We start from the raw sequence: 27,553 nt of genomic DNA on the forward strand, positions 1-27,553 counted from the left end.
TACACGGCCACGTTCAAGCTGCTAAAGGAAGCAAAGCGGGGCAGAAAGTACAAATAAAGGCTCTCCAGGTGAACGGACATAACGCCAAAATGGTGTCGGCCACGCAATTCAGGATCTTTGTCTACCAATCACTCAAACTGGCTCTCGCCGAAGAGCCATTGCTGTTAGGTGGCTAGATCTGAGCATTAAGTACCGGGTAAGTGATTATATGTCAGGTAACCACAGTGACCGTCGACGGATTTTTGACTCATCAACTTAAGTGGGGGGAAAATCAAAAAATAAAACAAACAAAGTATGTCCGACCCCATAAAATATTAATATTGTTAATTCATCTCGTCATACTAGACGAATCGATATACCATGTCCGTCTGCCTGTCTTCTAATATCCAGGCAACACGAGTTTACTGTCCATACTATCCACACACTTTACCTTAGTAAACGTGTAATATAAATTTATCTACTTTTGTTTTTAAATTCTAATAAAATTACTTGTATTTTTAGCACGATTAATTGCTCAATGTATTTCCAAGAATCGTATCAGCAATAATGAATAAACATTTTTCTTGTGATGTTTTTTCAAGTGCTTTTTATTTTGCAATGCATTTCTAGAATTCTATCAGCGATAATAAATAATTATGATGCATAAATTGTTGTACCCTGTACAAAAAGAGTAATACTAGTTTTGTGCGAACGTATGTAACACGCAGAAGGAGGCGTGGCATACCCCACAAAGTATATATATTCTTGATCAGGGTGACCAGCTGAGTCGATATAGCCATGTCCGTCTGTCCGTCCGTCTGTATGAGCGCAAGGATCTCAGAAGGTACAAGAGCTAGAATAACCAAACTAGGTATCCAGATTTTATAAGCCCTAGGCAGGTCAAGTTTATTTTTTTATTCTGATTAACTCTTTCATTTGGCTTCATAATTGTTATTCTTATGCACGATATTGTTTTGCCGATTGGCATGTTTTTTACTATCAAAATTCATAGAATTCAATTGTTGACTTTTCAACAATCTTTTAAAATTACAAAATTTTCCTGAATTTTCCCGAACGCGGCTGCCTCAGTAGAGATATGTCAAAAAAGCAAGCGCCGGGGAGATGCTCGCCAAAATGTCGGGGGCAGTGCAGTCTAGCTAAGGATGTCCTTGAGCTGAAGGGTGAGCAAATTGCACATGCCAATATCCATTTGAAAAGTTGACATAAATGCCGCTACTGCAGAGCTAGTTTTGGCGCAAAACAAAAGGCTGAACAAACTGATTAAGCAGGTGGAGCAAGGCTGCGAAGTTGTTGAGGAGCCAAAAGAGAGCACCGTTTCTTGCAGGAATCCCTACTTAAAGTGTCTCAATCCGGATCGTTTGCATCACTTGGGCTTGGACACAAAGACGACGGATTTCCGTAAGACCTTTGGCGACGTGCGTGTAAGTTTTAAAAGCTACCCCACTGCCTAATAATCACGTAATAATTGTTTTTCCTACAACCTAGTTTGTTTTTCTAGGTGGTACGCCGAAGCGCATGGAAAAGTTCGCTTACTTCATTATGAATGCTATTGGCCTCAGACTGCACTCGGGTGCCAAGCTAAAGGATCTGGCCGAGGAAGGAAATCGCTATTCTATGTTTAAAGTGGGTCCCGTCCTATGCGCCAGTCATGGCATGGGCGGGCCCTCGATTAGCATTCTTCTGCACGAGTTGATCAAAATGATGTGTCATGCCAAGTGCCAGGACCCGGTATTCTTTCGTCTGGGGACATGCGGAGGTATAGGCGTCGAACCAGGAACTGTGATTATCTCCACGGAGGCACTAGATGGACAGATGCGCAATTTCCACGAAGTCGTTGTGCATGGCAAGGTCGATTTGCGCCCCACCAAACTAAATTTAGAACTTGCGCAGGAATTAAAAGACTTATCGAACCCCTGCGAGGATGGGTACGACACTATCACTGGCACCACACTGAGCACAAACGATTTCTACGAGGGCCAGTCTCGATTGGATGGGGCGTTTTGTGAATATACACCAGAGTCCAAAAGCAACTTTCTGAAATGCCTTAGTCAGAAAGGAATTGTCAACATGGAAATGGAAAGCAGTGTGTTTGCCAGTATGACCAATCAGGCAAATATCCGTGCTGCTGTTGTTTGTGTGGCCATAGTAAATCGTTTAAATGGTGATCAGGTGAGTGTAATTAATCGGTACCTGAAAGCAGATGACTGAAAACAGATCACTACTCTGTAGATCACAACACCACACGAGACTCTGAAGGAGTTTGACACTCGACCGCAGGAGCTTGTGGCACGCTACGTTCGAAAGATTCTTTACGGCGGTGATGAAGAGGAAGACGCTGATGAAGAAGAGGAGGAAGAGGGAAAAGATGAAGGAAAAGACTGTCCTGAAGAGGTTAGATAGTTGGTTTATTTTAAAGATGTCTTAGTTTTTCGGCTTCAAAATTAAATGTATGCAAAATAGTACCAAACTTGTTATAAATGTTTAACATACTCGTACATACATACTTGCATTTACTTACAATACACAACTAACACGCAAATAGGAATCTGGTGACTCCTTAAACTGAACACTAAGCAAATTCATCATATTTCGCGCGAATTCCAGAAAAAATAACAAAGAAACACAGCAAATCGTAAGTCTTGTATATAAGACATTACAACAACAATACAAAAACGATTGAGCACTCACATACATACATATGTATGTATGTATGCAAATGCAATCTGAGCTTATCACAATAATAAAGAACGAAAACACAAGACTGAAAATCAGCATTTTTCCACTGGCCTTTGGTTGCGGACAGCAATGCATCCGAGTTGGATAAGTCGTTAATTAATTTGCAGAACAGTTTTGAATTTCGTCCTCCGAATCCGGTCCTCTAGAATAAACAAGAAAAGAATGCTAAAGTCGAGCAAGCTCAACTCTTAAATACCCTGTACCTCCCACCAAAAAGAAAACAAGATAGAACGCTACAGTCGAGTAAGCCCGACAGTAAAATACCCTGTACTCTCCACAAAAAAGAAAAATTAAAAACAAAATATTAAAAAAAGAATATTAATATTAAGAAAATGTATTTAATACATACATAGAATACATGTTTATGTACAGTTTTACATTTACATCACGTGTCTATGTGTATTTATATGCGTGTATGTATGCAGCACAAAGTTGAACCAAAGCAGCAACAACAACAGATGCGGGCAGCGCTGCAAGCAGAGCATGAGCAGCGATTTTATTTATGGCTATAACTTTCTTCAGAATTGACCTATCATGATGGAATTCGGCATACGGACACATAATCCCTGGCTGAATGTAATTACCAAATTTGAAATTCCAAGAACTACGGGAGTTACGTAAATCACTAATAGCGGGGGAGTGGGGGGTATATCGGAATAAAAAAACAAACTTCACCTGCCTAGGACTTGGGGGAACCTGGATACCAAGTTTGGTAATTCTAGCTCTTGTACCTTCTGAGATCCTTGCGCTGCTCAATAATTTATATACTTTGTGGGGTCTGCCACGCCTCCTTCTGCGTATTACAAACATTCGCACAAAACTAGGAGAGCATTTCACCCTTTGGGTACATACTATAAATATTATTTTAAAACTATTTTATTTAATTTCATTTATGTTCTTGGTAAAAACGTCAGTTGACAAATTAGCCGATATTTTATATGATATTTTCATGCACATTTTAGAATATTGTAAAATTTGTTAAACTGCTGTAATTAAATAAATAAAAATACATACATATATGTTTAAATGTATGCACATCTTTTGATAATTCAACAAATATTGTTTTTTTTTTAATTCGCCGCTCAAATTTGTTACCGATCTAATATTGTATATGAGCAAACATATTAAATGGGCAAAATTTGACCTTCAAATGCTCAAAAAAATCACCAAGTTGAATCACGAAGGCGTTGTACAACGAGGGGTGTTCCATTTCAAATATATTTATCGTTTAAAATTCGTTGTTTTGCTCGTTTTTATACCCTGTACCCGTAGGGTAAAAAGGGTATATTAGGTTTGTGCAAAGTATGTAACATGAAGAAGGAAGCATCTCCGACCCCATAAAGTATATATATTCTGAATCAGCATGACGAGAGAAATCGATCTAGACATGTCCGTCCGTCCGTCTGTCCGTCTGTCCGTCTGGATGAACGCGAGGATCTCAGAAACTATAAAAGCTAGAATAACCAAAGTTGGCATCCAGATTCTCCTAGGTCCAAGAAAGGACGAGTTTATTTTATTTTTTGGAATTTTCCCCCCCTTCCCCCGCTACAGAATTTCGTCAATAGCGTCCACATTTCAAATGCTACCTAAACCAAACTTTGCACACATAATTTATATATAATTGTCTACTGTTGTTCAAAATTTTATTCAATTCGGTCAATTCTAAGAAAAGTTATTAGCGAAACAAATTCTCGCCAGTACAACCCCCACAAACTGCAGCAACAAGTTCGCTCTTCTTCTTCCTCTTTTTGCTGCTACTATGGGCGCATATAACTCAGTGACGGAAGTTTACCTGGGTACAGGGTATTACACTGTCGGGCTTGCTCGACTGTAGCGTTCTCACTTGTTAGTTTTAGGTTAAGTCTACTGATAATTTAATTAAGTTTAAAGTGAAATTTGTTTTATGAAATTCCTCAGGCGTCCATAACAGCCGACAGAATGAGTAGTGTGGAAAAAAAAATTGATTATTGGTCTGCGCACCCCTGTCGCGGTCGATTCTGAAATTTCAGGGACGCTAAACCCAGTATTTTGAACCAATTTTCACACATGCCTTTGTCCATTATTATGAATTCAACGGAATCATGAAGTAAACACACGAATACTATATTCTTCTGAAATTTATAAACAAAACAATTTTAAGCTAGCACAGCACCCCATAAAAATTCTGCAATATCTTTGTTATACTCTGCACCTGAAAGGTAAAAAAAAGAGTATTCTTAGCAATAGGTTTGCACGAAGTGAAACATGTAATACCCAGCAAGAGGCTTGCCAGACATCACAATATGTATACATATATTTTGCATCAACTTGTATTTTTCATTTATTAAAATTAAGCTTTTTTTATTCTAAACATAGAGTAGTGTAAAGTCGGTACACTTATTTTTATAGCCTGTACCCAAAGGGTGAAAGGCTATACTAGTTTTGTGCGCATGTATGTAACACACAGAAGGAGGCGTGGCAGACCCCACAAAGTATATATATTCTTGATCAGGATGAGAAGACGAGTCGATATAGCGCAAGGATCTCAGTAAGTACAAGAGCTAGGATAACCAAAATAGGCAGAACGAGTTTGTTTATTTTTTCTGATACAGCCCCCACTCCCCCGCAATTCGTATTTTTTCTTATAACTTCCGTAATTCTCGGAATTTTTAAATCAATTTTGGTAAGTACATCCAGTTAGTACTAATGTGTCCGTGTGCCAAATTTCATCATGATAGGTCAATTCTGAAGAAAGTTATAGCCATAAGTAAAATCGCTGCTCTTGCGCTGCCTGCAGCTCTGTCGGCAGCGCTGCCCGCAGCTGTTGTTGTTGTTGCAGCTTTGGTTTAACTTTGTGCTGCATACATACACGCATAGGTACGTGATGTAAATATATGCTGTTAAAAATGAACATAAACATGTATTCTAATTTAATTTAATTAATTAATTTTAATTAATTAATTCATTCATTTTTTTAATAATTTAATTTTTTTTAATTTTTGTTTTTTGTGGAGAGTACAGGGTATTTTACTGTCGGGCTTGCTCGACTGTAGCGTTCTCTCTTGTTTCATGTACATTGTATAGAACTCGGACATTAGAATCTTTTCCCATAGATTAAACCCTGGGCCCGCCCATGCATGTGCTTAAAATGAGTGTCTTGCGATACTGACTTCTTATGTATGTTTAGTCGGCGCGCTCGATGCCCGTGATCAGTTGACATTTATGTCGCACACCGAACGTTTCATTTCCAGAGCCGGTATTTACTGATTTTGAAAGCCCAGCGATTAACAAAGAATACGCTCAGTTGTTAATTTTCTTTTAAACGATAGGTAAGTTTTAAGTTTGCAACAGACCTTCAATATGGAATGCAATACAATCGAAATCGTCTATAACAACAAATCTGTTAGAACGACGAAATTCGGAGTTGGTTTGCAATGCCACACCTCTTAAATTAAATTATAATTAAATTTCTTTTAACGACATCGCTGAATATTGCTTACAACCCAGCCCAAAATTGCGAAAAACAAAACGTTTGTTATCAGTGAACCAAGAAACCACAAAAAATGAAATGAATTGAAACAAAAGACCGTACAAGTATATGTAGAGCACATTTTATTTGTGCCCAACAGCAGAAGTTTTGTACTTTCCCCTTAAATGTGTAATTGTGCTGTTTATAGTCGGAAGTGCTTTGCACTTTGAACTATTACTTACTATTTCGCGAACTTCGTTTAAAAGTTGTTTTTCAGTATCTTTCATAAATAAATATAGATAACTTGATCCTATTATGATTATCAAATAAAAATGTTAACAATTTTTTTTTTTGACTTCTTATTAAAAATTCAAAAATTCTGTGTGTATTTTGTCGATCCCTTTAATGTTTTTATAACCGATTTTGACTGCAATATTGTAACAATGTAATGTTATGTAACTCACAGTCATGAATTTAATAAAAATCGCCGATGCTGAAATTATTATTTGTTTATTTAAACGCCCGCATTAAGAACAAACGTGTGCAGAAATTGAAAATTGAAATTGAATAGATTATGTTGATTTGTTATCGCATTGACGAACCCAAACCACTTTCTGAGTGTTTCAATCACTTCTCCTCCCATAGTTATGTTAAAATACTATACGTAGCTAAAACGTGCTTCTTATACTCTGTACATAAAATGTACAGAATATGCGTTATGTGCAAGTTTGTTTTATTTTTTGGATATTTCCCCCCACTTCCCCCCTAGGGTGGTTTTACCGATTTTCCATTCGTATAATCGCCTATATCTCGGAGACTATAGGACCTGGGGACACCAAATTTTAGTCCAAGATGCCTTATGTGAATACGCAGAAATTGTGTATTTTGGAAGATTTTTTTTAATTCTCTTACCTTTTTCAATTTCTATTATTATTCTAAGCATATGTACAGAGTATTTCAAAGTCGGGACACCCGACTTTAGTTTTTTTACTTGTTAATCAAAGATAAGATAGTACGGAAATATTAAGGTATATATTATACATATGTATGTACAGCGTGAGTGGACCTTGACAACGGAGAAATAAACTTTTGTTGTAGGACATAGTTAACGGTATACTTTACGTAACGACAACTCTTTCCAACTCGTTTCCTTTTGGTTTGGTGCTTACATTTATTATTCCCTCATCAAATCCACGCTTCCACTTATTAATCGCAGAATATTAACTTCAGTGAAGACTATTTCAGATTTACAGATCCCTAAAAGATTTCGGTATTTCTGTTATAAGCGCGAAGTACGAAGAAGTAAAAAATAGCAAAATGCACCTTGACAATAAGTTTTGTTTGAAAAGGAAAAAAATGTGACCTGAACCAAGTCTTTTTAAAGACGTATGTACGTTTATATCTATAATAAAGAATTCCATACTTTACTTTAAAATACGAAATATTTAGATGTGTACTTCAAATCAAGAATTTTAATTTGTAGCCGGTGGTACTCGATTTTAGTTTGAGTGTAGATTTATATGAAAAGACTCGACTTGTATGTATGTATGGGACAAGCGGCATTAGTGCATTTATTGTTTCACATTGTGCTCGATTGGACAGCTCATTTTTAGAGATTATATTTATCAATAAGTAACAAAGTAAGAGCAAAAGAGAATGTTGGAGATAAGACTCTTCTCTTTCATAATTAGTAAAATCCATATAATGGTTTTATAACGACATTTCTCATGTCTCGACAGTTGAAAAAAGGGTGTGTGCTTTGGACCACACGTTTTAGAAGTACATACATATGTATGTATGTATACATATTTAATCACATTTATAATAAAACAAGAGAGAACGCTACAGTCGAGCAAGCCCGACAGTGTAATACCCTGTACCCAGGTAAACTTCCGTCACTGAGTTATATGCGCCCAAAGCAGCAGCAAAAAGAGGAAGAAGAAGAGCGAACTTGTTGCTGCAGTTTGTGGGGGTTGTACTGGCAAGAATTTGTTTCGCTAATAACTTTTCTTAGAATTGACAGAATTCAATACAATTTTAAAATGTGGAAATGTGGGGGGGAAAATTAAAAAAAAAAAATAAACTCGTCCTTACTCGGACCTAGGAGAATCTGGATGCCAACTTTGGTTATTCTAGCTTTTATAGTTTCTGAGATCCTCGCGTTCATCCAGACGGACGGACATGTCTAGATTGATTTCTCTCGTCATGCTGATCAAGAATATATATACTTTATGGGGTCGGAGATGCTTCCTTCTGCATGTTACATACTTTGCACAAACCTAATATACCCTTTTTACCCTACGGGTACAGGGTATAAAAAAGTGGATCGATTTTACCTCTCTCGGTATTCGAACGGACTTAAAGGGTGTATATTTGCACATTTATAAAGCAATTGCATCTATGTGAGTGTATGTATGTCTATGCGCGTCTAATCGTGTCTGTGTGAGCATGTTTGCAGTCAGTCAAGCACCAGCATCAGCAACAGCTGAGGGCAGCGCTTGGGCAGCAAATATATTTGTGGCTATAACTTCCTGCAAAATCGGTCTATCATAATGAAACTTGGCATACGGACACATAATCACTAACTGGGGGTATTTGCATTCGAAATTTGAGTTCGAAATTCCAAGAATTAGGAGAGCTACGATTTTGGTGGAGAGGGGGGAGAGAAGGGAAATTCCAAAATACACATTTTCTGCGTATTCACATTCACATCACACACAAGGCATCTTGGACTAAATTTAGTGTCCCTAGGTCTTATATTCTCCCATATAAATGCACAGCGTACACACATAAGCCATCTTTGTGCAAAATTGTGTCTCTAGCTCTTATAGTCTCTGAGATCCAGGTGTTCATACGGACGGACAGACAGACAGACAGGGCTAGATCGGCTCGTCTCGTCATGCTGATCAAGAATATATATACTTTGTGGGGTCTGCCACGCCTCCTTCTGCCTGTTACATTTTTCAGCTCCCGCAAACCTAATATACTCTTGTACATTTCATGTACAGAGTATAAAAATATCATCCATCATTAGTTCTTATAATCTGCGATGTTTACTGTCTACATTTACTATGTTTATTTATTATGTATATAGGTCTGATCTGTGGACAAAATGGCCCAATCCGTGGAACTGAAAAACCCCCACCTTAATAAAATGAGCCAGGACTACTTATACCATCTGGCACTGAATGTCCCCAATACCAAGGATACAAGGGACATACAGAAGCGATTTGGGGACGTTAAGGTAGAAACTAGCAGATATTCATCGACTAAGATTAAAAGATTAAACTATATGTTTTTTAAACATCAGTTCATTTGCATGGGCGGCACTGCTTCGCGCATGTTGGAGCTCGCACTTTTTTTGCGCGAATTGCTCGGTGTGAAAGACAACAGCGAACCGGAGGACCTCTGCAGAAGTGGAAATCGGTATGCCGTCTATAAAGTGGGCCCAGTGCTGTGCGCCAGTCATGGCGTCGGTATGTCCACCTTCAGTGTGGTGCTACACGAACTACTCAAGCTCGTGAGGTATGCGAAGTGCCAAGATCCAGTATTTCTTCGCATTGGCACCTGTGGTGGTGTCGGCGTTCCACCGGGGACTGTGGTGGTAACCAAGGAGGCCTACAACGGATATCTGCGCAATGAGCACGAGATTGTGAGTGTTGGTATTAATATTAATTTGCTACAACTATTACTATAACTACAACATTTTTGTGATGACCACGCAGGCTATTCTGGGGGAAAAAGTTGTGCGTCCTGCCAATTTCACTGCAGATGTTGTCAAGGATTTGGTAGCGTGTGGATTGGGGGATAACTTCAAGACAATCGAAGCCAATACAATGGCCACCGAATGCTTTTACGAAGGTAGGCAGTATTTAAACACACATATTAAACATATCATTAAATACTTTGTACTGAATATACTTTCAATTTGAGTGCTATAAATAAGAACTATGAGTACCCAATGTGTATTGCATTGAGGTCTATAGTTTGAACTACTTAACACATGTATACAGTGAAACCTCTCTTGGCCGGACACTCACCGTCGACCAACTTTTGTCCGGCCAAGAGTATATATAGAAATTTTTTCATTTTTATACCCTGTACCCGTAGGGTAAAAAGGGTATATTAGGTTTGTGCAAAGTATGTAACATACAGAAGGAAGCATCTCCGACCCCATAAAGTATATATATTCTTGATCAGCATGACGAGAGAAATCAATCTAGACATGTCCGTCCGTCTGGATGAACGCGAGGATCTCAGAAACTATAAAAGCTAGAATAACCAAAGTTGGCATCCAGATTCTCCTAGGTCCGAGTAAGGACGAGTTTATTTTTTTTTTTTAATTTTCCCCCCCACATTTCCACATTTTAAAATTGTATTGAATTCTGTCAATTCTAAGAAAAGTTATTAGCGAAACAAATTCTTGCCAGTACAACCCCCACAAACTGCAGCAACAAGTTCGCTCTTCTTCTTCCTCTTTTTGCTGCTGCTTTGGGCGCATATAACTCAGTGACGGAAGTTTACCTGGGTACAGGGTATTACACTGTCGGGCTTGCTCGACTGTAGCGTTCTCTCTTGTTTTGCTTATTTTAATTGTTTTTCTATTAAGGCGATTAAAATAAATTGACTTTAATCACTATAAAAATACGTTAGAATTTTGTAAATACTTACATATAACAATCACTTATAAAAATGAAGAGTCAAATTCATTTAATAATTTTACGTTTATATACATTTATGTACATATGTATATACATAAACCCACAACTATATTTTGAACCCTGTTGAAAATTTTTTCCTTAAAAACCAATTTATGAGTAAATGTGCGCCATTTATCGCTTCTTCTTTTTATCCCTAAACTCAACGGTGCACTTAGGGGATAGGAATTTTCATCAAAAGAAGTGAATGAAGTGACTTTAGTGACATTGTCAAGCTAGAAATTTTTAGGAGTCCTCGTAGAAGTATATGCATATTTGGAATTAATGCCTTTGAATTTGGTCAATGTTTGGCATTGAAAGAACTAAGTTTAGTTTCTTTAATTATTTTACACATATGTACAGAGTTTTTTTAAATCTTTAAGATAAAACGTTCATCTTAAGAATCGAATTAAATGGCTTTCCTCAATATCACTGTCGGACTTGTTCGACTGTAGCGTTCTCTCTTGTAATAATATATGTATGTATTTATTATATATATATATAATCCATAGGACAGGGACGCACCGATGGCGCCGTCTGCAATTACAGTGAAGAGGATAAAATGCAGTTTTTAAGAAAATGTCATGATGAGAAGGGGATACGCAACATAGAAATGGAGGCCACTATGTTCTCTTCATTGACCAATCTGTGCAATGTCAAGGCTGGCGATATTTGCGTAACCCTCATCGATCGTTTGAAGGGTGATCAGGTAAAGTATTTAATAAGTTTTTTCAACTTTTAAGATATTTTATACCATAAGAATTCCCTATCATTCAGGTCGAAATTTCCATGGAGACTAAAAGCGAGTACGAGCATCGCCCATTCATTATTGTGGGTCGCTACATCCAGAAGATTTTGGCATCTACCACTTGAATATTTGAAAACGGAAAACACGATAATTTATAATTTAAAAAAATGGCGGAGTTTCCGAATATGAAAGAGTGACCTATTACTCATGCATTTATGAGTATGTCCATACGTACATAATCCTCCACGCAAAACTTTACGTTCAGATCAAAAAAAAAAATTTCAACTTTAACTCTAGATACATATATTAAGAGATATTATACCATATAATATAATATAAAACTTCATTTTTAATTTCATTCATAAGAATTTGATCTACAAAAGTCTGCATACAAATGGTACTTAAAACAAAAAAAAATAGTAGATCTGATTTGTAGTAGCTTGTTGGGTATCCCTTTCTTTTAAGCGCCAATGCCAGACGTCTACGCATTGTTTTCAAGGTAATGCTGTATTAACGGATCCTGAGCAAGTCCCACAAATGTTGGACATAATTGATGTCTGTAGATTTTTAAGATTTACTACGCCCACAAAATACAGCATCAAGTTCACTCTTTTTCTTCTTCTTTTTCCGCATATAACACACTACCAAAAGTTTGTATGGCTGCAGGGTACTTCACTGTCGGGCTTGCCACACTATAGCGTTCTCTCTCAGTCCTTTCGGCGATAGAGCTAACTTTAAAGGATCCTAATATTGTAAGTCTATTCCCTGAAACCAAGACAGGCGTACGCCAGAGATATACATACAAGTATATTTGTTTTCGACCACTTCTGTCTCATTTAATTTTTTAAGAATATATATGTATAATATACATTGTATATACATAGTTTGATATACTTCGATGTTGGATTTTTCAGGCACCTTAAAAACAAATACTTGGCCAGACAAAATCTTCTGTAAAAATAATATACTAGTATTTTTGTATTCGTATGCACACTTGCCAGATACATTATTTAAAACTGGTAGTACAATATCTTTAAATTCACACATACATACATATTAATGCATGTGCGATGATTAAACAAACAAACAAAAATATTGAGTTTAAATTAGATTTCCTGTATGAGCAACTTGTTATTGTCTTTGGACTGGGCGCTAGTGGGTAGATGGATTATAGGCATGGCCGCCTCCTTGGGCAGCTCCCGTGATGGCTGCTGAGCCGATGGACCTTTAAGTTTTCCCAGGGCCTCGGCAGCGCTAACTAATTTGCTTTTCACCACACGATTCGGTTTAACAAGATCGGCCAGATCGTAGTCCTTGGTAGGCGCAGCCTTGGGCGTCGACTCTGGTTTTTGCTTTTGTTTTGGAGCTGGCTCTGCTGGCGCTGAGTTAACCTTCACATGTTCCTTCTCAGAGGGTGAACTATGTTCCTCTATGGTTAGGCGGGTAGCATGTGCCGGAGCCAGCTCGCCAAACTGATTGTGAAGCTGTTCAATAGCCTTTAAGGCGTTCTTGTTGTCTGGCTCTATTTGCAACACTTTCTGATATAGATCGTAAGACTACGGAGAAGAAAGATACATTTAAACTGGATAAAGTTGGTATACGATTATTTGTCGCTTTTACTGACTTCGCGTCGACGTCCTTGGGCGTAGTTGGCATCAGCCAGTCGCAGACGTGCCTTAATATTGTCCGGCTCCAGTTTCAAACATGCTTCACAATCTTCAATAGCCGCTACATAATTTTTCAGCTTCATGTCTGGAGAAAAGTGAAAGCCATGAAGCGCTCTAAATTAATATGCTATGCCAGAATTACATATTTTAAAAAAATACTATATGCGCCTAACCGAATGTACCAAGCAACTTAAAAAGGTTAATTTCATTTTCAATAACTGGAGAAAGTCCGCACCACCATCAACCAGAGAAATCGGCAACGCAATAATTAAGCTGAAGCACAACAGCTGGAGAAGACGGCATTCCAGCCGAACTCCTCCAAGTTGACACCCAGCCGATGGCGGAAACATTGCATCCGCACTTCGCTGGCATATGGGAGAGCGAACAGATTCCAACTACCTGGAAAAGCGGAATCATTGTAAAACTAGCCAAGCCAAGGGAGACTTTGGCGACTGCAACAATTGGAGAGGAATCACACTGCTGAATACGAGCTATAAAGTTCTAGCCACACTACTGAACGAGCGTCTTTAGGAAAAAATTGAGCTATCAATACGTGATGAACAGGCAGGATTCAGACTACACAGGAGTTGCGTAGACCAGGCAAACACACTACGCATAATTACCGAACAAGCTGTGGAAAGGCGGGCCCCGCTGTACCTGCTGTTCATCGATTTGAAGAAGGCCTTCGACTCAGTGGAAAGAGCGGCAATTCTTGTATGGGGCGCACTAGCAAGGAGAGGAGTACCGACCAAAATTATCGCCATAATTAAAGCGATGTATGATGATGCCAACCTGGTGGTCCTGCACAATGGAAATTAATAAGCAAACAAATACAAAAACAAGTACACCTTTCCAGACAAACACAGGAGTCAAGCAAGGCTGCCCTCTATCGCCACTGCTCTTCAACATCGTGGTAGACGAATTCATGAGGGAAATATGCAAGTCCAAGCGTGGCATCACGTGGAACTTCAACAGACATCTTGAAGACAGGCTCTGTGATATCCAATCCAAAGCTGAAGACCTCGTGGAGTTAGCCAGTCGAGACAAAAACAAAAGCGATGCGCTTCAATCACGCCAGCCACGGAAATGTCAACATACGTGGGTACCCAATCGAGTTTGTCGATAACTTCCCATACCTCGGCACCATTATCTCCAACAATGGTGGCATGAACGAAGATGTATCGAGCCGTCTTACCAAAGCCCGAGCAACATTCGGAAGACTGTATCGCATATGGAGAAGCGGACAGTTGAGCAGAAAAACCAAACTCCGAATTTTCAATGCCTGCGTGAAATCCACACTACTGTATGGGAGCGAGACATGGTTGACCACACAAAGAATGATCCAACAGCTGCAGGCATTTATAAACAAATGCCTCAGAATTATATGCGGGATATTCTGGCCGAACAGAATATCAAACGCAGACCTGTGAAGCATGACTGGTGAGTCACCAATCCACCTCCAGATAAGGAATAGGAAATGGATGTGGATTGGCCACGCACTGCGGAAGGACCAACACAGCATTGTAAGGATGGCGCTAGACTGGACATCACATGGGACACAGCTAGACAGACGGCCAGAAATAGAATTCGATGGAAAGCGCTTGTATAAGCCCTAAGCTCCCAAGTCGATTAGAAAGGAATTATAAAAAAAAAAAAAAATGGAGAAAGTAAATCCCTAAAGTATATTCCAAAATAGCAAACCAGCATGACGACTATTCCGGGAAACTTACGTGATATCGCGCGATTATTATACGCACGAGCAGCATGTGGCGGATCGTATGCGATAGCCCGACCATATTCCGCAATGGCGCAATCGTAATCCCTGGATCGGAAACATTCATTGCCGCACATTCGAAACCTTAAAAGAATTGTCTCTAGAGCAGTACCTGGTGGGGATACGACTAAATTTCACAACTTACCTTTCCGCATACTCTTCGCGCTCCAAGGGGCTTAGCTTTTTTATCAAATTGTTGCGCAAATCATCGACACCATCTTTGCAGATTTTAATATGCGCCTTTTCTTCTTGCGAACGATGTTTGCGCTCCACTTGCTCTTTATTGCGTTCCTCCTCAAGATCCATGCGCAGCAGCTCCACATCGGCATCGTACTTGTCCCATTTACTGTAGTCCGTGGATTTGATGCGTTGTTCGGTTGTCTTCGGCTTTTCTTGTTGCGGAGTCACATTTTTGACCGGCTCCTTCTTTTCCGTGTCTATTTTTGCAGGCTTCCGCATGGGGAGCAGTCCGGCTGTGGAGCTACAGACATCTTCCTTTAGCTCTGCCATGGCATTATCCTTGGTCTTGATGCTCTCCGTCCAGTCCTGCAAGCAAGGTGCAATAATAATATTAAGTTCCTTAACCCCGATAAATTTTACTTGCATAGATGGGCTTCAACTCTTGCGCGTCTAGAGCTTTGTCGCTGTGGCGTATGTTCTCTTCGAAGCGAAACAGTTTGCTGTTTGGATTCAACTCCTTGAGCTTCTCTTCGGCGCAACGCGTCAGGTCCGGAAAATGTCCTTCTTCTCCAGAACGTAGAATTTGTACGATCTTTTCCAATTCGCGAGCATTCTGACAGGTTTCAATGTAACCAAAGTCGAGGTGACTCAAAGGTATCTGATATTTCTCCAAAAGTGTTTTTTTGCCGTCTTGCATTTCGTTTCTTGCTATGCCCAATACAAATATACGTGAATATTTTACGAAAGCCGCTTGAAAATCGTTGTTTTGTTTTCTTGCCGGTATTGATCAAACAGGAACTATTATTGACATATGCTTCTAAGCAACCGAGTTCCGATTAGTTCGATAATATAATAAATTTAAGATTAAAATATTGGAATAATACCTTGTAATATTTCAATATGTATTTTATTAGTATTTATTTATTTATTTATTTTTATTTTTTTATACCCTGTACCCAAAGGGTACAAGGGTATATTAGTTTTGTGCGAGTGCACATGGAACACACAGAAGGAGGCTTGGTAGACCCCACAAAGTATATATATTCTTGATCAGCATTACAGGCCGAGTCGATATAGCCATGTCCGTCTGTCCGTCTGTCTGTCCGTCTGTCTGTCCGTCTGTCTGTCCGTCTGTCTGTCCGTCTGTCTGTCTGTATGAACGCAAGGATCTCAGAAAGTATAAGAGCTAGAATAACCAAACTTGGTATACAGATTCTCCTGAGACCGAGAAAGGACGAGTTTATTCATTTTTTCTGATCCACCCCCCCACTCCCCCCTTATGAACGATTTTTTATAACTCCCGTAATTCTTGGAATTTTGAACTAAAATTTGGTAGTCACGTTAGGTTAGTGATTATATATCCGTATACCAAGTTTCATTATGATAGAATTATCGGAAAGTTATAGCCATATAACCAGGCCCAATGCACACATACATACATATGTACAAGTACACAAACACGCATAAGGCACGATTCTGATGTAAATGTAAATGTATGTATGCATGCATGGAATATTTTATATTTAATTAGTTAATATTTAGTTAATTAATTAAATTAATTTAGTTAATTAATTAAATTAAATTAATTAATTAATTTTAATTAATTTTTTGTGGGGTGGTACAGGGTATTTAAGAGTTGAGCCTGCTCGACTTTAGCATTCCTTTCTTGTTTTTTTTGGGTTTAAGTTACCACGATGCCCTTGGGTATTGTGGTAGTATTTATTTGTTATACTCTGTACATGAAATGTACAGAAGTATATTAGGTTTGCGGGAGCTGAAAAATGTAACAGGCAGAAGGAGGCGTGGCAAACCCCATAAAATATATATATTCTTGATCAGCATGACGAGACGAGTCGATCTAGCCCTGTCTGTCTGTCTGTCCGTCTGTCCGTCCGTATGAACACCTGGATCTCAGAGACTATAAGAGATAGAGACACCAAATTTTGCACAAAGATGCCTTATGTGTGTATTCTATACGAGTTTGTTTTATTTTTTTGATTTTCACCCCCACTTCCCCCCTATGGGGATTTTCCCGATTTTCCATTCGTATAATCGCCTATATCTCGAAGACTATAAGACCTAGGAACACCAAATTTTAGTCCCAGATGCCTTATGTGAACATGCAGAAAATGTATATTTTGGAATTTCCCTCCCTCCCCCCTCTACCACGCAAATCGTAACTCCCGTAATTCTTAGAATTTTGAACTAATTTTGGAAATACCCCCAGTTGGTTATTATGTGTCCGTATTCCAAGTTTCACCATGATAGACCGATTTAACGAGAAGTTATAGCCATAAATATATTTGCTGCTGCAGCGCTGCTCAAGCGCTGCCCGCGGCTGTTGTTGATGCTGGTGCTTTGGTTGACTGCACACATGTTTACACAGACACGAATATATATGCATAGGCATACATACACTCACACAGACGCAATTGCTGTGTAAATGTGCAATTTTAAACCCTTTACGTGAGTTCAAATACCGAGAGAGGTAAAATCGAACAAATTTTTTTTTTTATTTTCTTAATTTTTTTATTTTCTATAATTATTGTAAACATATGTACAGAGTATTTCAAAGTCGGGACACCTGACTTTAGCTTTTTTACTTGTTTTTTTTTATTTCAGGTAAATATTTAGGAATTCATATTTACTGTTTTCTAAAAAGGCCAGCAAATAGTTATTTAGGTGAAACACACTGAAAAATTTGAACAAATTTAATCGCTTTTCCTTTACTATGAGGTTATTTAATAATACAAGACTTTGTTGTCTTATTGATGATGAGTTACTTGAAAAATAGCAAAAACTTCAAAGGTATTTTAGACTAGACCTTTTTCGCTCAAGCACTATGACTTAACAAGATAGAACGCTACAGCCGAGAAAGCCCGACAGTAAAATAGCCTGTACTCTCCACAAAAAGAAAAATTAAAAAAAAAAAATTTTTTAAAAAATTAAATTAAAAAAAAAATGAATGAATTAATTTATTAATTAAATTAAATTAGAATACATGTTTATGATCAGTTTTAACAGCATACATTTACATCACGTACCTATGCGTGTTTATATGCGTGTATGTACGCAGCACAAAGTTGAACCAAAGCAGCAACAACAACAACAGCTGCGGGCAGCGCTGCCGACAGAGTTGCAGGCAGCGCATGAGCTGCGATTTTACTTATGGCTATAACTTTCTTCAGAATTGACCTATCATGATGAAATTTGGCACACGGACACATTAGTACCAACTGGATGTACCTACCAAAATTTATTTCAAAATTCCGAGAATTACGGAAGTTATAAGAAAAAACACGAATTGCGGGGGAGTGGGGGGTGCATCGAAAAAAAACTCAAACTCGTACTTTCTCGGTCTTAGGAGAATATGGAAACCAAGTTTGGTTATTCTAGCTCTTATACTTTCTGAGATCCTTGCGCTCATACGGACAGACGGACAGACAGACGGACGGACAGACGGACGGACGGACAAGGCTATATCCACTCGGCTTCTCATCCTGATCAAGAATATATATACTTTTTGGGTACAGGCTATAAAAAGTATTGTAGATTGACATTTAAGAATTGTATGTTTTGGTTGTCTTAGGTGGTATTTGTTTAGTTTCTTTTAAGCTATTTTTGTTCGAAATTTAGCTTTTGCGAATCAAAACAAGTAAAAAAGCTAAAGTCGGGTGTCCCGACTTTGAAATAATCTGTACATATGTTTACAATAATTATAGAAAATAAAAAAATTAAGAAAATAAAAAAAAATTCAATGATCGATTTTACCTTTCTCGGTATTTGAACTCACGTAAAGGGTTTATAATTGCACATTTACATAGCAATTGCGTCTGTGTGAGTGTATGTATGCCTATGCGCATCTATTCGTGTCTGTGTAAGCATTTTCGCAGTCAACCAAACAGCAACATCAACAGCGCTTGAGCAGCGCTGCAGCAGCAAATATATTTATGGCTATAACTTCTTGGTAAATCGGTCTATCATAGTGCAACTTGGCATACGGACACATAATTACTAACTGGAGGTATTTGCAAAATTTTAGTTCGAAATTCCAAGAATTACGGGAGTTAGAGAAAATTTGTGGGGGAGAGGGGGGAGGGAGGGAAATTCCAAAATATACATTTTCTGCGTATTCACACAAGGCACCTTGGACTAAAATTTGGTGTTCCTAGGTCTTATGGTCTCCGAGATATAGGTGATTATACGCATGGAAAATTGGGAAAACCCCCATGGGGGGAAGTGGGGGGAAAATCAAAAAAATAAAACAAACTCGTATAGAATACACACATAACGCATCTTTGTGGAAAATTTGGTGTCTCTATCTCTTACAGTATGTAAAATGTATTATTTAAAAAATATTACTTCAGCAAAAATAAGTAACTCTCTAAAAAAAAATTACTTTCGCCCAACGTGGGGCTCGAACCCACGACCCTGAGATTAAGAGTCTCATGCTCTACCGACTGAGCTAGCCGGGCACATGCGAGAACTTTGCAAATACACCAATTCGTTATTTAACGCTAAGAATTAAGTGAACAAGAACACTAGTATTGTGCCGTCAAAGTTTTTGAAAACCATTATAAAAACCATTGTTCGCACAGTTCAAAATATAAACAATTATTGTGCAAAACAATTGCAAATATTTTTAAAAATAATGGTTTATTGCGCACATTTCCAGTAGTGCAATTTAAATGTAGTGTTTTTTTTACAATTCTTGATTTAAACTTCTATTTTATTAGAATCCGCTGCTATTGAGATTGAAGCTTCAGGCATGGAATACACAGAATGTGCGATTGGCTTCCACCGCTGCTGCTAGAGAAGGTGCTCTATTGGAAGGTATTTAAGAGAGTGGCGGTTATCAAAACTGCGACGTCCCACTTAATAATGCTGCTCTCGTCAGTTAGTATGATTTCATCTTACATCCTTTCCTCAATTTGATCTCTGTGCGCTCAATTCCCTGGAATCTACACCGTTTTGGTCGCACTTTGGAAGAATTGTGCACTGAAGGTTATTTACAGCTGCTGGTTCTAGCACACATAATGAGACAAAGACGTGGACTCGGAGCCCACCGTTTCAGTGCTTAACAATTTTGGATCCTGCAGAGAGGGCAGAGATACATGAGGCTCTTCGTTATTGTATTCCACTTTCCGCAATTTTATGAGATCTCCTGCTATAGGCATGGCACGTTTAAGATTTTTAAATTTTGGAGTAGACATGCAATCATTGCCTGCGTCGAATGATAGTTTTGCAGGTTTTGTGAGTTTCGCTGACTGTTGCATTTTGCAATTGGAGCGACTTGACGTTCGCCCTAGTGATGTGCCTAGGTAGTGTAATCCATCATCGCACAGTATGTGCTTATTGTGACACTTCCTCTTAAAATGACGAGGCTGTTGATTGCTTTCGCATCCCACCTGCTTGCATGGTGCAGGACGATGCTGACAGCAGTGCGAGTTCCATATATGTCTTGCACTTGTGCATTGTTCGCAGCAGGATATAGCACCGTTAAACTCATCCTCACTGGACGAAGATGCGCTGAAATTTGGAATATTGACGTGTCGCTTGCGGAGCAGCTTGCGTCGTTGCGGCCTTTTGTTGGAGCTCCCGTTCAATGAAATGCTATTAGCTAGATTGCGCCTAAGTAACTGCTGCTGACGGCGAAGGCGCAGTGCCTCTATATGCCGATGGAGCTCAAGATCTTGGTCGTAATCCACACACCCATATTTCAGGCGAACTTCATCACGCATACGAGGAACCGTTCGATACGTTTTTATTGTGGTATTTGAGCTGTTCTTAACTGAAAAAATCTGCTTGCGACTAGCACGAATATAACGCGCGGTATCCACAGAGTGCAATGACTCAGTATCGCTGGCAGTATTTCTTTCAATGTCCGAGTCCATTGGTTCGATCGTCAAGGTTTCCCAACTCATTCTCAAAACGCAATGAAAAACATTGAGTTCCTGAGACTGCTGCAACTTATTGATCTTACTGGAACAATGTGGACCAATACTTCGAGTGTTTAAGTTCCATGGACTCAATTGTTTCCTCTTCAAACAGCAAATTCGTGGTCTAATGTTTAATCGGAATCAAACTCCTGTTTTTTTTTACAGAAAGTAACACCATCCAGCATTATTTTCGACAGTCTGGCAGGGCCATGAGAACAGATGCTTGGTGGTAGAAATGAGCGCGTGATCTAATTCATGTACCGCGAATCACGAATTCAAAATTTTAGGCACGCTAAGATCTACGATATTAGCATATACAGTGAAAACTCTCTTGACCGGATACTCACGGTCGGCCAATTTTTGTCTTCCCAAGGGGAGTGTCCGCTTAAGAGGATACTTAAATACTTTATACACCGATCGAATGTTTTTAGAAAAAGTGTCCGCCGAAGAGAGTGCCCGTATAAAAGAGGTGTCCATTGGGGAGTTTTCACTGTACATACATATGTACTTATGTATGTATTGGATGAGTTGAAGATGCGATATCTGGCCTATTAGATATGTACATACATATTTATAAGAATGGAACATGCAATGTTATACATACATATGATTGATGGACGCATTCGTGTACATTTGTATGTGAATATGTCAATACCGACCACTTGAAATCACTTTAATTAGGATTTTTGAGAGTTAATTATTATATCATTCATTTGTCAAACAATCTAGTTTCAACTCGAATTGAAATTGAATTAGAATTGATTCCGGTTTTTAACAATATGTATACAATAATATTTGGCGATTGCTGTTTATTTTATTTATTCCATCTTTTTAAAAATGAATTAAATTAGCAATTTATAGCTACTAGTCCTTTATGAGCATCGGATTGGGCTGTGGTCCATGTAGGAGTCCAGTTAAAACGCAGGTTAGACCAAGAATGCCCACTGGTAGTAAAAACAAGTAAAAAAGCTAAAGTCGGGTGTCCCGACTTTGAAATACTCTGTACATATGTTTACAATAATTAAAGAAAATTAAAAAAATTAAGAAAATAAAAAAAAATTTGATCGATTTTACCTCTCTTGGTATTCGAACTCATGTAAAGGGTTTATAATTGCACATTTACATAGCAATTGCGTCTGTGTGAGTGTATGTATGCCTATGCGCATCTATTCGTGTCTGTGTAAGCATTTTCGCAGTCAACCAAAGCACCAGCATCAACAGCCGCGGGCAGCGCTTGAGCAGCGCTGCAGCAGAAAATATATTTATGGCTATAACTTCGGTCAAGAAGATCAAGAATATATACACTTTGTGGGGTCTGCCACGCCTCCTTCTGCCTGTTAGATTTTTCAGCTCCCGCAAACCTAATATAATATATTAATTGAACCTTCAATGTTAGAAATCTGATGACTACCAAACATATATATGTACATACTTTTATACAAATTAATTGCTTTGGAAAACACGATATAAACTTAATAACGGAACGAATTGTTTTCTATTAGGCTCGCAAAAAGTTAATGATTGTGTTCCGGTTATACAAGAACGCAGAAAATGCAAAACAGAGATTTTCAAAATTTTTATTTAGTTTATAATAAATGCGTAACAAATTCCAAAAGAGAATGAATTGTTCGCATGTCTGAAAGGTTATACCTGTATAAAGGAATGAAATTCAAAAATTTGTGAAAATTTTTTGAAATTACCAATATTGGACATAGAAATAACATGCTTTCATTTTAAATGTTATTTCCAACTTACCAATTGATTGTATAACATTGCATGTTCCATTCTTATAAATATGTACATATCTAATAGGCCAGATATCGCATCTTCAACTCATCCAATACATACATAAGTATATATGTGTACAGTGAAAACTCCCCAATGGACACCTCTTTTATACGGACACTTTTTCTAAAAACATTCGATCGGTGTATAAAGTATTTAAGTATCCTCATAAGCGGACACTCCCCTTGGGCGGACAAAAATTGGCCGACCGTGAGTGTCCGGCCAAGAGAGTTTTCATTGTATATGCTTGTTTAATCAAAGTATGCGGAAGTAATTCTGTAGCAGAACGAATTACTTTTAATATACCTTGCAAAAGACTAATTTATTACACAAATCTTTAGACACGTTTCATCCAGGTTTCTCTACCCCAGATGGTTGTTCTTATTTTACGTAACATTATACAAAAAAATAAAATACAACAACTCATATATTTTTACCAAGTTTCAAAATTGTCTTTTTTGTAATCACAAAATTTGGTAACTTAAATCCGACTTCAGTCCATTTTTTTTTTTTTTTTTTTTTTGATTTAATGATATATATCTATATATATAAAACAGTTTGTCCTCACTAACTGATCAATGCACGGTTAAAGCTAGAAAGCTGAAATTTGGACTCAAGTATCCTTTCACAGCGTAGGCGATAAGAAGCGGTTTTAAAAATTCGTGCTCCAAAGGGGGAAAACGAAAAATCTGAATTTTGTGGCAAGCAAAACTGCATACTCAGTTTTTTGAAATATGTCTTAGATCTTGAATTATTGGGGTTTTAATATTTCTTCACTTTTGTTCAAATAAAAAGTTTGTTTTAAAATTTGTCCGATCGATTTCAAATTTTTTGTGGGAGCGTACAGGGTATTTAAGAGTTCAGCTTGGTCGATTATTTTCTCTTTTTAGGTCCATCTCGTGAACCGATAGATTTAAAAAATGGTTACTTTTGAGTATCTCATATACATTTTTTATTAGCCGGAACAGAACAACAAATATTCAGGTAGTATATTATAATGGATTATTGGTTACAGAACTTTTAAAATAAACAACTGATCAACCACCTGCCCCGGATCGGCTAAAGTCCTAGAGATTCTCGACCCAGACATTAGAAAGATACTTTCGATTTATTACTTAAGAAACTATCTGGGTATTTAAAGAGACTCAGAAATACTTTGAAAATCTGCGTTCAAATTTCTAATTCCAATTACAACAAGAGAGAACGCTACAGTCGAGCAAGCCCGACAGTGTAATACCCTGTACCCAGGTAAACTTCCGTCACTGAGTTATATGCGCCCATAGCAGCAGCAAAAAGAGGAAGAAGAGCGAACTTGTTGCTGCAGTTTGTGGGGGTTGTACTGGCGAGAATTTGTTTTGCTAATAACTGTTCTTACAATTGACCGAATTGAATAAAATTTGAACAGCATTAGATAATTATATAGATATTATGTGTGCAAAGTTTGGTTTAGGTAGCATTTGAAATGTGGACGCTATTGACGAAATTCTGTAGCGGGGGAAGGGGGGGGGGGGGGGGGGGGGGGGGGGAATTAAAAAAATAAAATAAACTCGTCCTTACTCGGACCTAGGAGAATCTGGATGCCAACTTTGGTTATTCTAGCTTTTATAGTTTCGGAGATCCTCGCGTTCATCCAGACGGACAGACGGACGGACATGTCTAGACCGATTTCTCTCGTCATGCTGATCAAGAATATATATACTTTATGGGGTCGGAGATGCTTCCTTCTGTATGTTACATACTTTGCACAAACCTAATATACCCTTTTTACCCTACGGGTACAGGGTATAAAAACCAAACATGTACTTGTAGTACAATGTCAATGCAATAAAGACCTTTTGATTTACGTCAACTGATTTGGGCTGTGCCCTGATTGTGAAAGAGTGAATCAGTCGCTCAGTCATGGTGATAAAATCATCAGAAAACAATTTGTTCTTTTGTGGTATCTTCCAAATTTGAGCCCCAGATTCTGAAAGTATCTCACTACTTAGCGGTTGTAGCCATTTCCAATAGCATTTTTGATGTGTTTTGTTGGTTTTATTCTTTAAGTTGCATATGTTATACATTAGATTAATATTGCAGATAAACAAACGAATATATTTTGAATGCTTAAACAACTGTTCAATCAACTCTTGCCGCATACGGCTCAGTTTTTAAATACATGTACATACAACTATATAAACTTTATATGTATTGTGTTTCATAAGTCTACCGCTGCTCCCTTCTCGCTCAATTGGCCACTAAATGTCTGAATATATTGTTGTATTTCTTGTTATCGTCGGAGTTTTTCGCTTCGTTATTTGTTTAATACGTATGTATAATATAGTATTGTATATAAGTGTGTGTATATAGTTGAAGTTGCATGTTGCTTGGAATTTGGTTGCCGTTGCACGGTCTATTTGCGATTGCGTATGGCGCGTTCCATTATATTGTTGATGCGCGTCTCCGAATAGCCTGGGACCAGCATATGGATGAGCTCCTTCATGAACAGATCGCTCACGCCGGGACTGGAACGTTCGGCTAGCTCAAAGACCGACTTCAGGTCACCTATATCGCTGCCCATGCTCCCCATGCCGTGCATATTCTGCAAGTTCTTGCCGCTGCTGTTGTACTTTCGCTGTATGTCGCTAAGCACGGGGAACAGAAAATTGTTGAGACAGGCGCTATTGGTCTGAATAAGGCGTTGGCCACTCGTCGGCAGCTTGCCATGATTGTTGGAAGTAGCTTCATCGTTTCGCACGGCCGAGCTGCTCATATTGTTGGCGGCGGTTGTTGTTGTATGGAATGATTCACGATTGCTGCTGCTGCGTCGCTGCTGCTGCTGCTCAAGGCTCAATGGCAGCCCCAAGGAGGCTCGGCGCTCCTCCACGTGGTCCAGTGTTGAGGAGCTGGGACGTGCCTGACGCAGCTCGGGCTTCGAATTGGCACGCTTTTGCATGTGATCGCTTGTGGAGCTTGATGTACCCATCGCTGCAGATGATGAGATGCCCAGACCACTGTGTCCACCGTGCTTACCAGTATGCTCGTGATGGTTGCTGCTCGAAGCATTAATGACCGTGGTTGAGGCATGCTTGTTGTTGTTATTGTTGTTATTGTGGTTGGCCATAGAGGCAGCGCTGCCATCGCTGTTGGCTGCTGTAACCAAGGCTGTGGTTGTGCTTGTCATGGCCGGGATGTTGCCGGCGTTTGGCTGAATAACGGCCGCAGTAGTTTTGCCAATACTGTTGCTGGTTGTGGGACCGCCGGCGGCGGCTGTTGGCGAATGCGTGCCCTGCATGAGCTTCTGCATGGTAAGCTCGTGCTCCTGCAGATGGAAGGTGTTAATGCCGGCACGCGGTGCGCTGTTAATGTGCAAGCCTTTTACAGTCATTATCCAGGGTTCATCGTTGCTGCTGCCGCTCTGTTTGGCATCTGAATCGGAGTCGGAGTTTTCAGATTCGGTTTCGCTCTCATCGCCTTTTGAGAGTTTCCACTTCTTAAAGCGGTCAATTAGGTCAATCAAATAGGCGTTCTTTTTTGCCTTCTTGATGAACGGATACTTAAGCAACTCCTTGGCTGTGGGCCGATTCTCCGGGTCCTTGTTAAGGCACGCTTCGACAAAGTCCTTGAACGACTTGGTATAATTTCCAGTTAATTGGGGCGGATTGTTCTTCGGAATGAGGAAGAGCACGCGCATGGGATGCAACTCTGAATTTGGCGGCTCACCCTTGGCCAGCTCAATAGCTGTAATACCAAGCGACCAGATATCCGCCTTGGAGTCATACTGCGATTGCTTGATTACCTCAGGCGCCATCCAGAAGGGCGTGCCCACGAAAGTGTTTCGCTTGGAGGTCGTGTTAGTCAATTGCCCGGCCACACCAAAGTCCGCCAACTTTACGTCACCCTGCTCGCTCAGCAGCACATTGGCCGCTTTGATGTCACGATGCAACTTTCGCTCCGAATGCAAATAGTCCAGGCCCTTGAGCACTTCTCGCAGTATAATGCCGATGTGCATCTCTTCGAAAGAACCAGCTTTCATTAGATCCAATGCCGAACCGCCGCCCAAGTACTCCATGATTATCCAAAGCTTGGTGCCCTTTAAATACGAGCCATAGTACTTAGTCACGTACGGTGAGTCGCATTGCGACAGCACCATAATCTCCTGTTGAATATCGTCGATTTCATCCTCGGCCTCTTCCAAATCAATAATCTTGATGGCTACCACTTGCTGTGTTCGATTGTCGATACCTTTGAAGACCTCGCCGAAGGAGCCCTTGCCGATTCGCTCCTGCTTCGTAAAAATCAGCTCCGGATCCACTTTCTCCATCCAGGACATGTTCGCTGCTTTGCGCGCGCTCCGCTTCCTTTTTCGCTTGCGTTTTTAGCTGGCGTTAAGTGTGATTCTGGATATGTATCTTACTACTGCCACTGAGACTGACTACAAATTCGACTTCGTACAATTTTTTGTAAGCAAAAAGCAACAGCAGTAAAAGAGGAATAGAAGAGCAGACGATAAAACTGCAGGGTTGCCGAAACGTTGCGTTCGCTCGTGTCGTGGCACGATTGGCAACGCCGTCAGCCGTGCAACAGCTGATGCTCTTCC

General features: G+C 39.2%; 4 protein-coding genes and 1 non-coding gene across 5 annotated transcripts; 2 read left to right on the forward strand and 3 right to left on the reverse strand.

Moving 5' to 3' along the window:
- The first annotated feature begins 1,042 nt into the window (after nt 1-1,042).
- Nucleotides 1,043-2,495, forward strand: LOC115625363 (uridine phosphorylase 1-like). Its single transcript, XM_030520400.1, has 4 exons — nt 1,043-1,160; nt 1,222-1,421; nt 1,486-2,169; nt 2,230-2,495. Exons 1-4 carry the CDS (start codon nt 1,076-1,078, stop codon nt 2,398-2,400), a joined length of 1,140 nt encoding a protein of 379 aa, XP_030376260.1. The 5' UTR covers nt 1,043-1,075; the 3' UTR covers nt 2,401-2,495.
- Nucleotides 2,496-5,916: 3,421 nt separating this feature from the next.
- Nucleotides 5,917-11,982, forward strand: LOC115625230 (uridine phosphorylase 1). Its single transcript, XM_030520215.1, has 6 exons — nt 5,917-6,044; nt 9,279-9,428; nt 9,495-9,836; nt 9,910-10,045; nt 11,394-11,590; nt 11,659-11,982. The coding sequence occupies exons 2-6, from the start codon at nt 9,297-9,299 to the stop codon at nt 11,752-11,754; spliced, it is 903 nt and encodes a 300-aa protein (XP_030376075.1). The 5' UTR covers nt 5,917-6,044; nt 9,279-9,296; the 3' UTR covers nt 11,755-11,982.
- A 596-nt stretch (nt 11,983-12,578) lies between these two features.
- LOC115625229 (sperm-associated antigen 1) lies at nt 12,579-15,979 on the reverse strand. The gene is made up of 5 exons (XM_030520214.1): nt 15,675-15,979; nt 15,216-15,616; nt 15,027-15,154; nt 13,254-13,381; nt 12,579-13,185 (listed from the first exon to the last, which is right to left on the reverse strand). The coding sequence occupies exons 1-5, from the start codon at nt 15,945-15,947 to the stop codon at nt 12,736-12,738; spliced, it is 1,380 nt and encodes a 459-aa protein (XP_030376074.1). The 5' UTR covers nt 15,948-15,979; the 3' UTR covers nt 12,579-12,735.
- Nucleotides 15,980-19,652: 3,673 nt separating this feature from the next.
- On the reverse strand, nt 19,653-19,725 carry Trnak-cuu. Its single transcript has one exon. It is a non-coding gene; the product is annotated as a tRNA-Lys (tRNA).
- A 5,277-nt stretch (nt 19,726-25,002) lies between these two features.
- On the reverse strand, nt 25,003-27,431 carry LOC115625103 (serine/threonine-protein kinase svkA). The gene has a single exon (XM_030520007.1). It carries the CDS (start codon nt 27,284-27,286, stop codon nt 25,367-25,369), a length of 1,920 nt encoding a protein of 639 aa, XP_030375867.1. The 5' UTR covers nt 27,287-27,431; the 3' UTR covers nt 25,003-25,366.
- Between the last annotated feature and the right edge of the window lie 122 nt (nt 27,432-27,553).

Source organism: Scaptodrosophila lebanonensis, unplaced genomic scaffold, assembly GCF_003285725.1.
Source record: "Scaptodrosophila lebanonensis strain 11010-0011.00,11010-0021.00 unplaced genomic scaffold, SlebRS2 tig00000072-arrow-pilon, whole genome shotgun sequence".
NCBI classification, from domain to species: domain Eukaryota; kingdom Metazoa; phylum Arthropoda; class Insecta; order Diptera; family Drosophilidae; genus Scaptodrosophila; species Scaptodrosophila lebanonensis.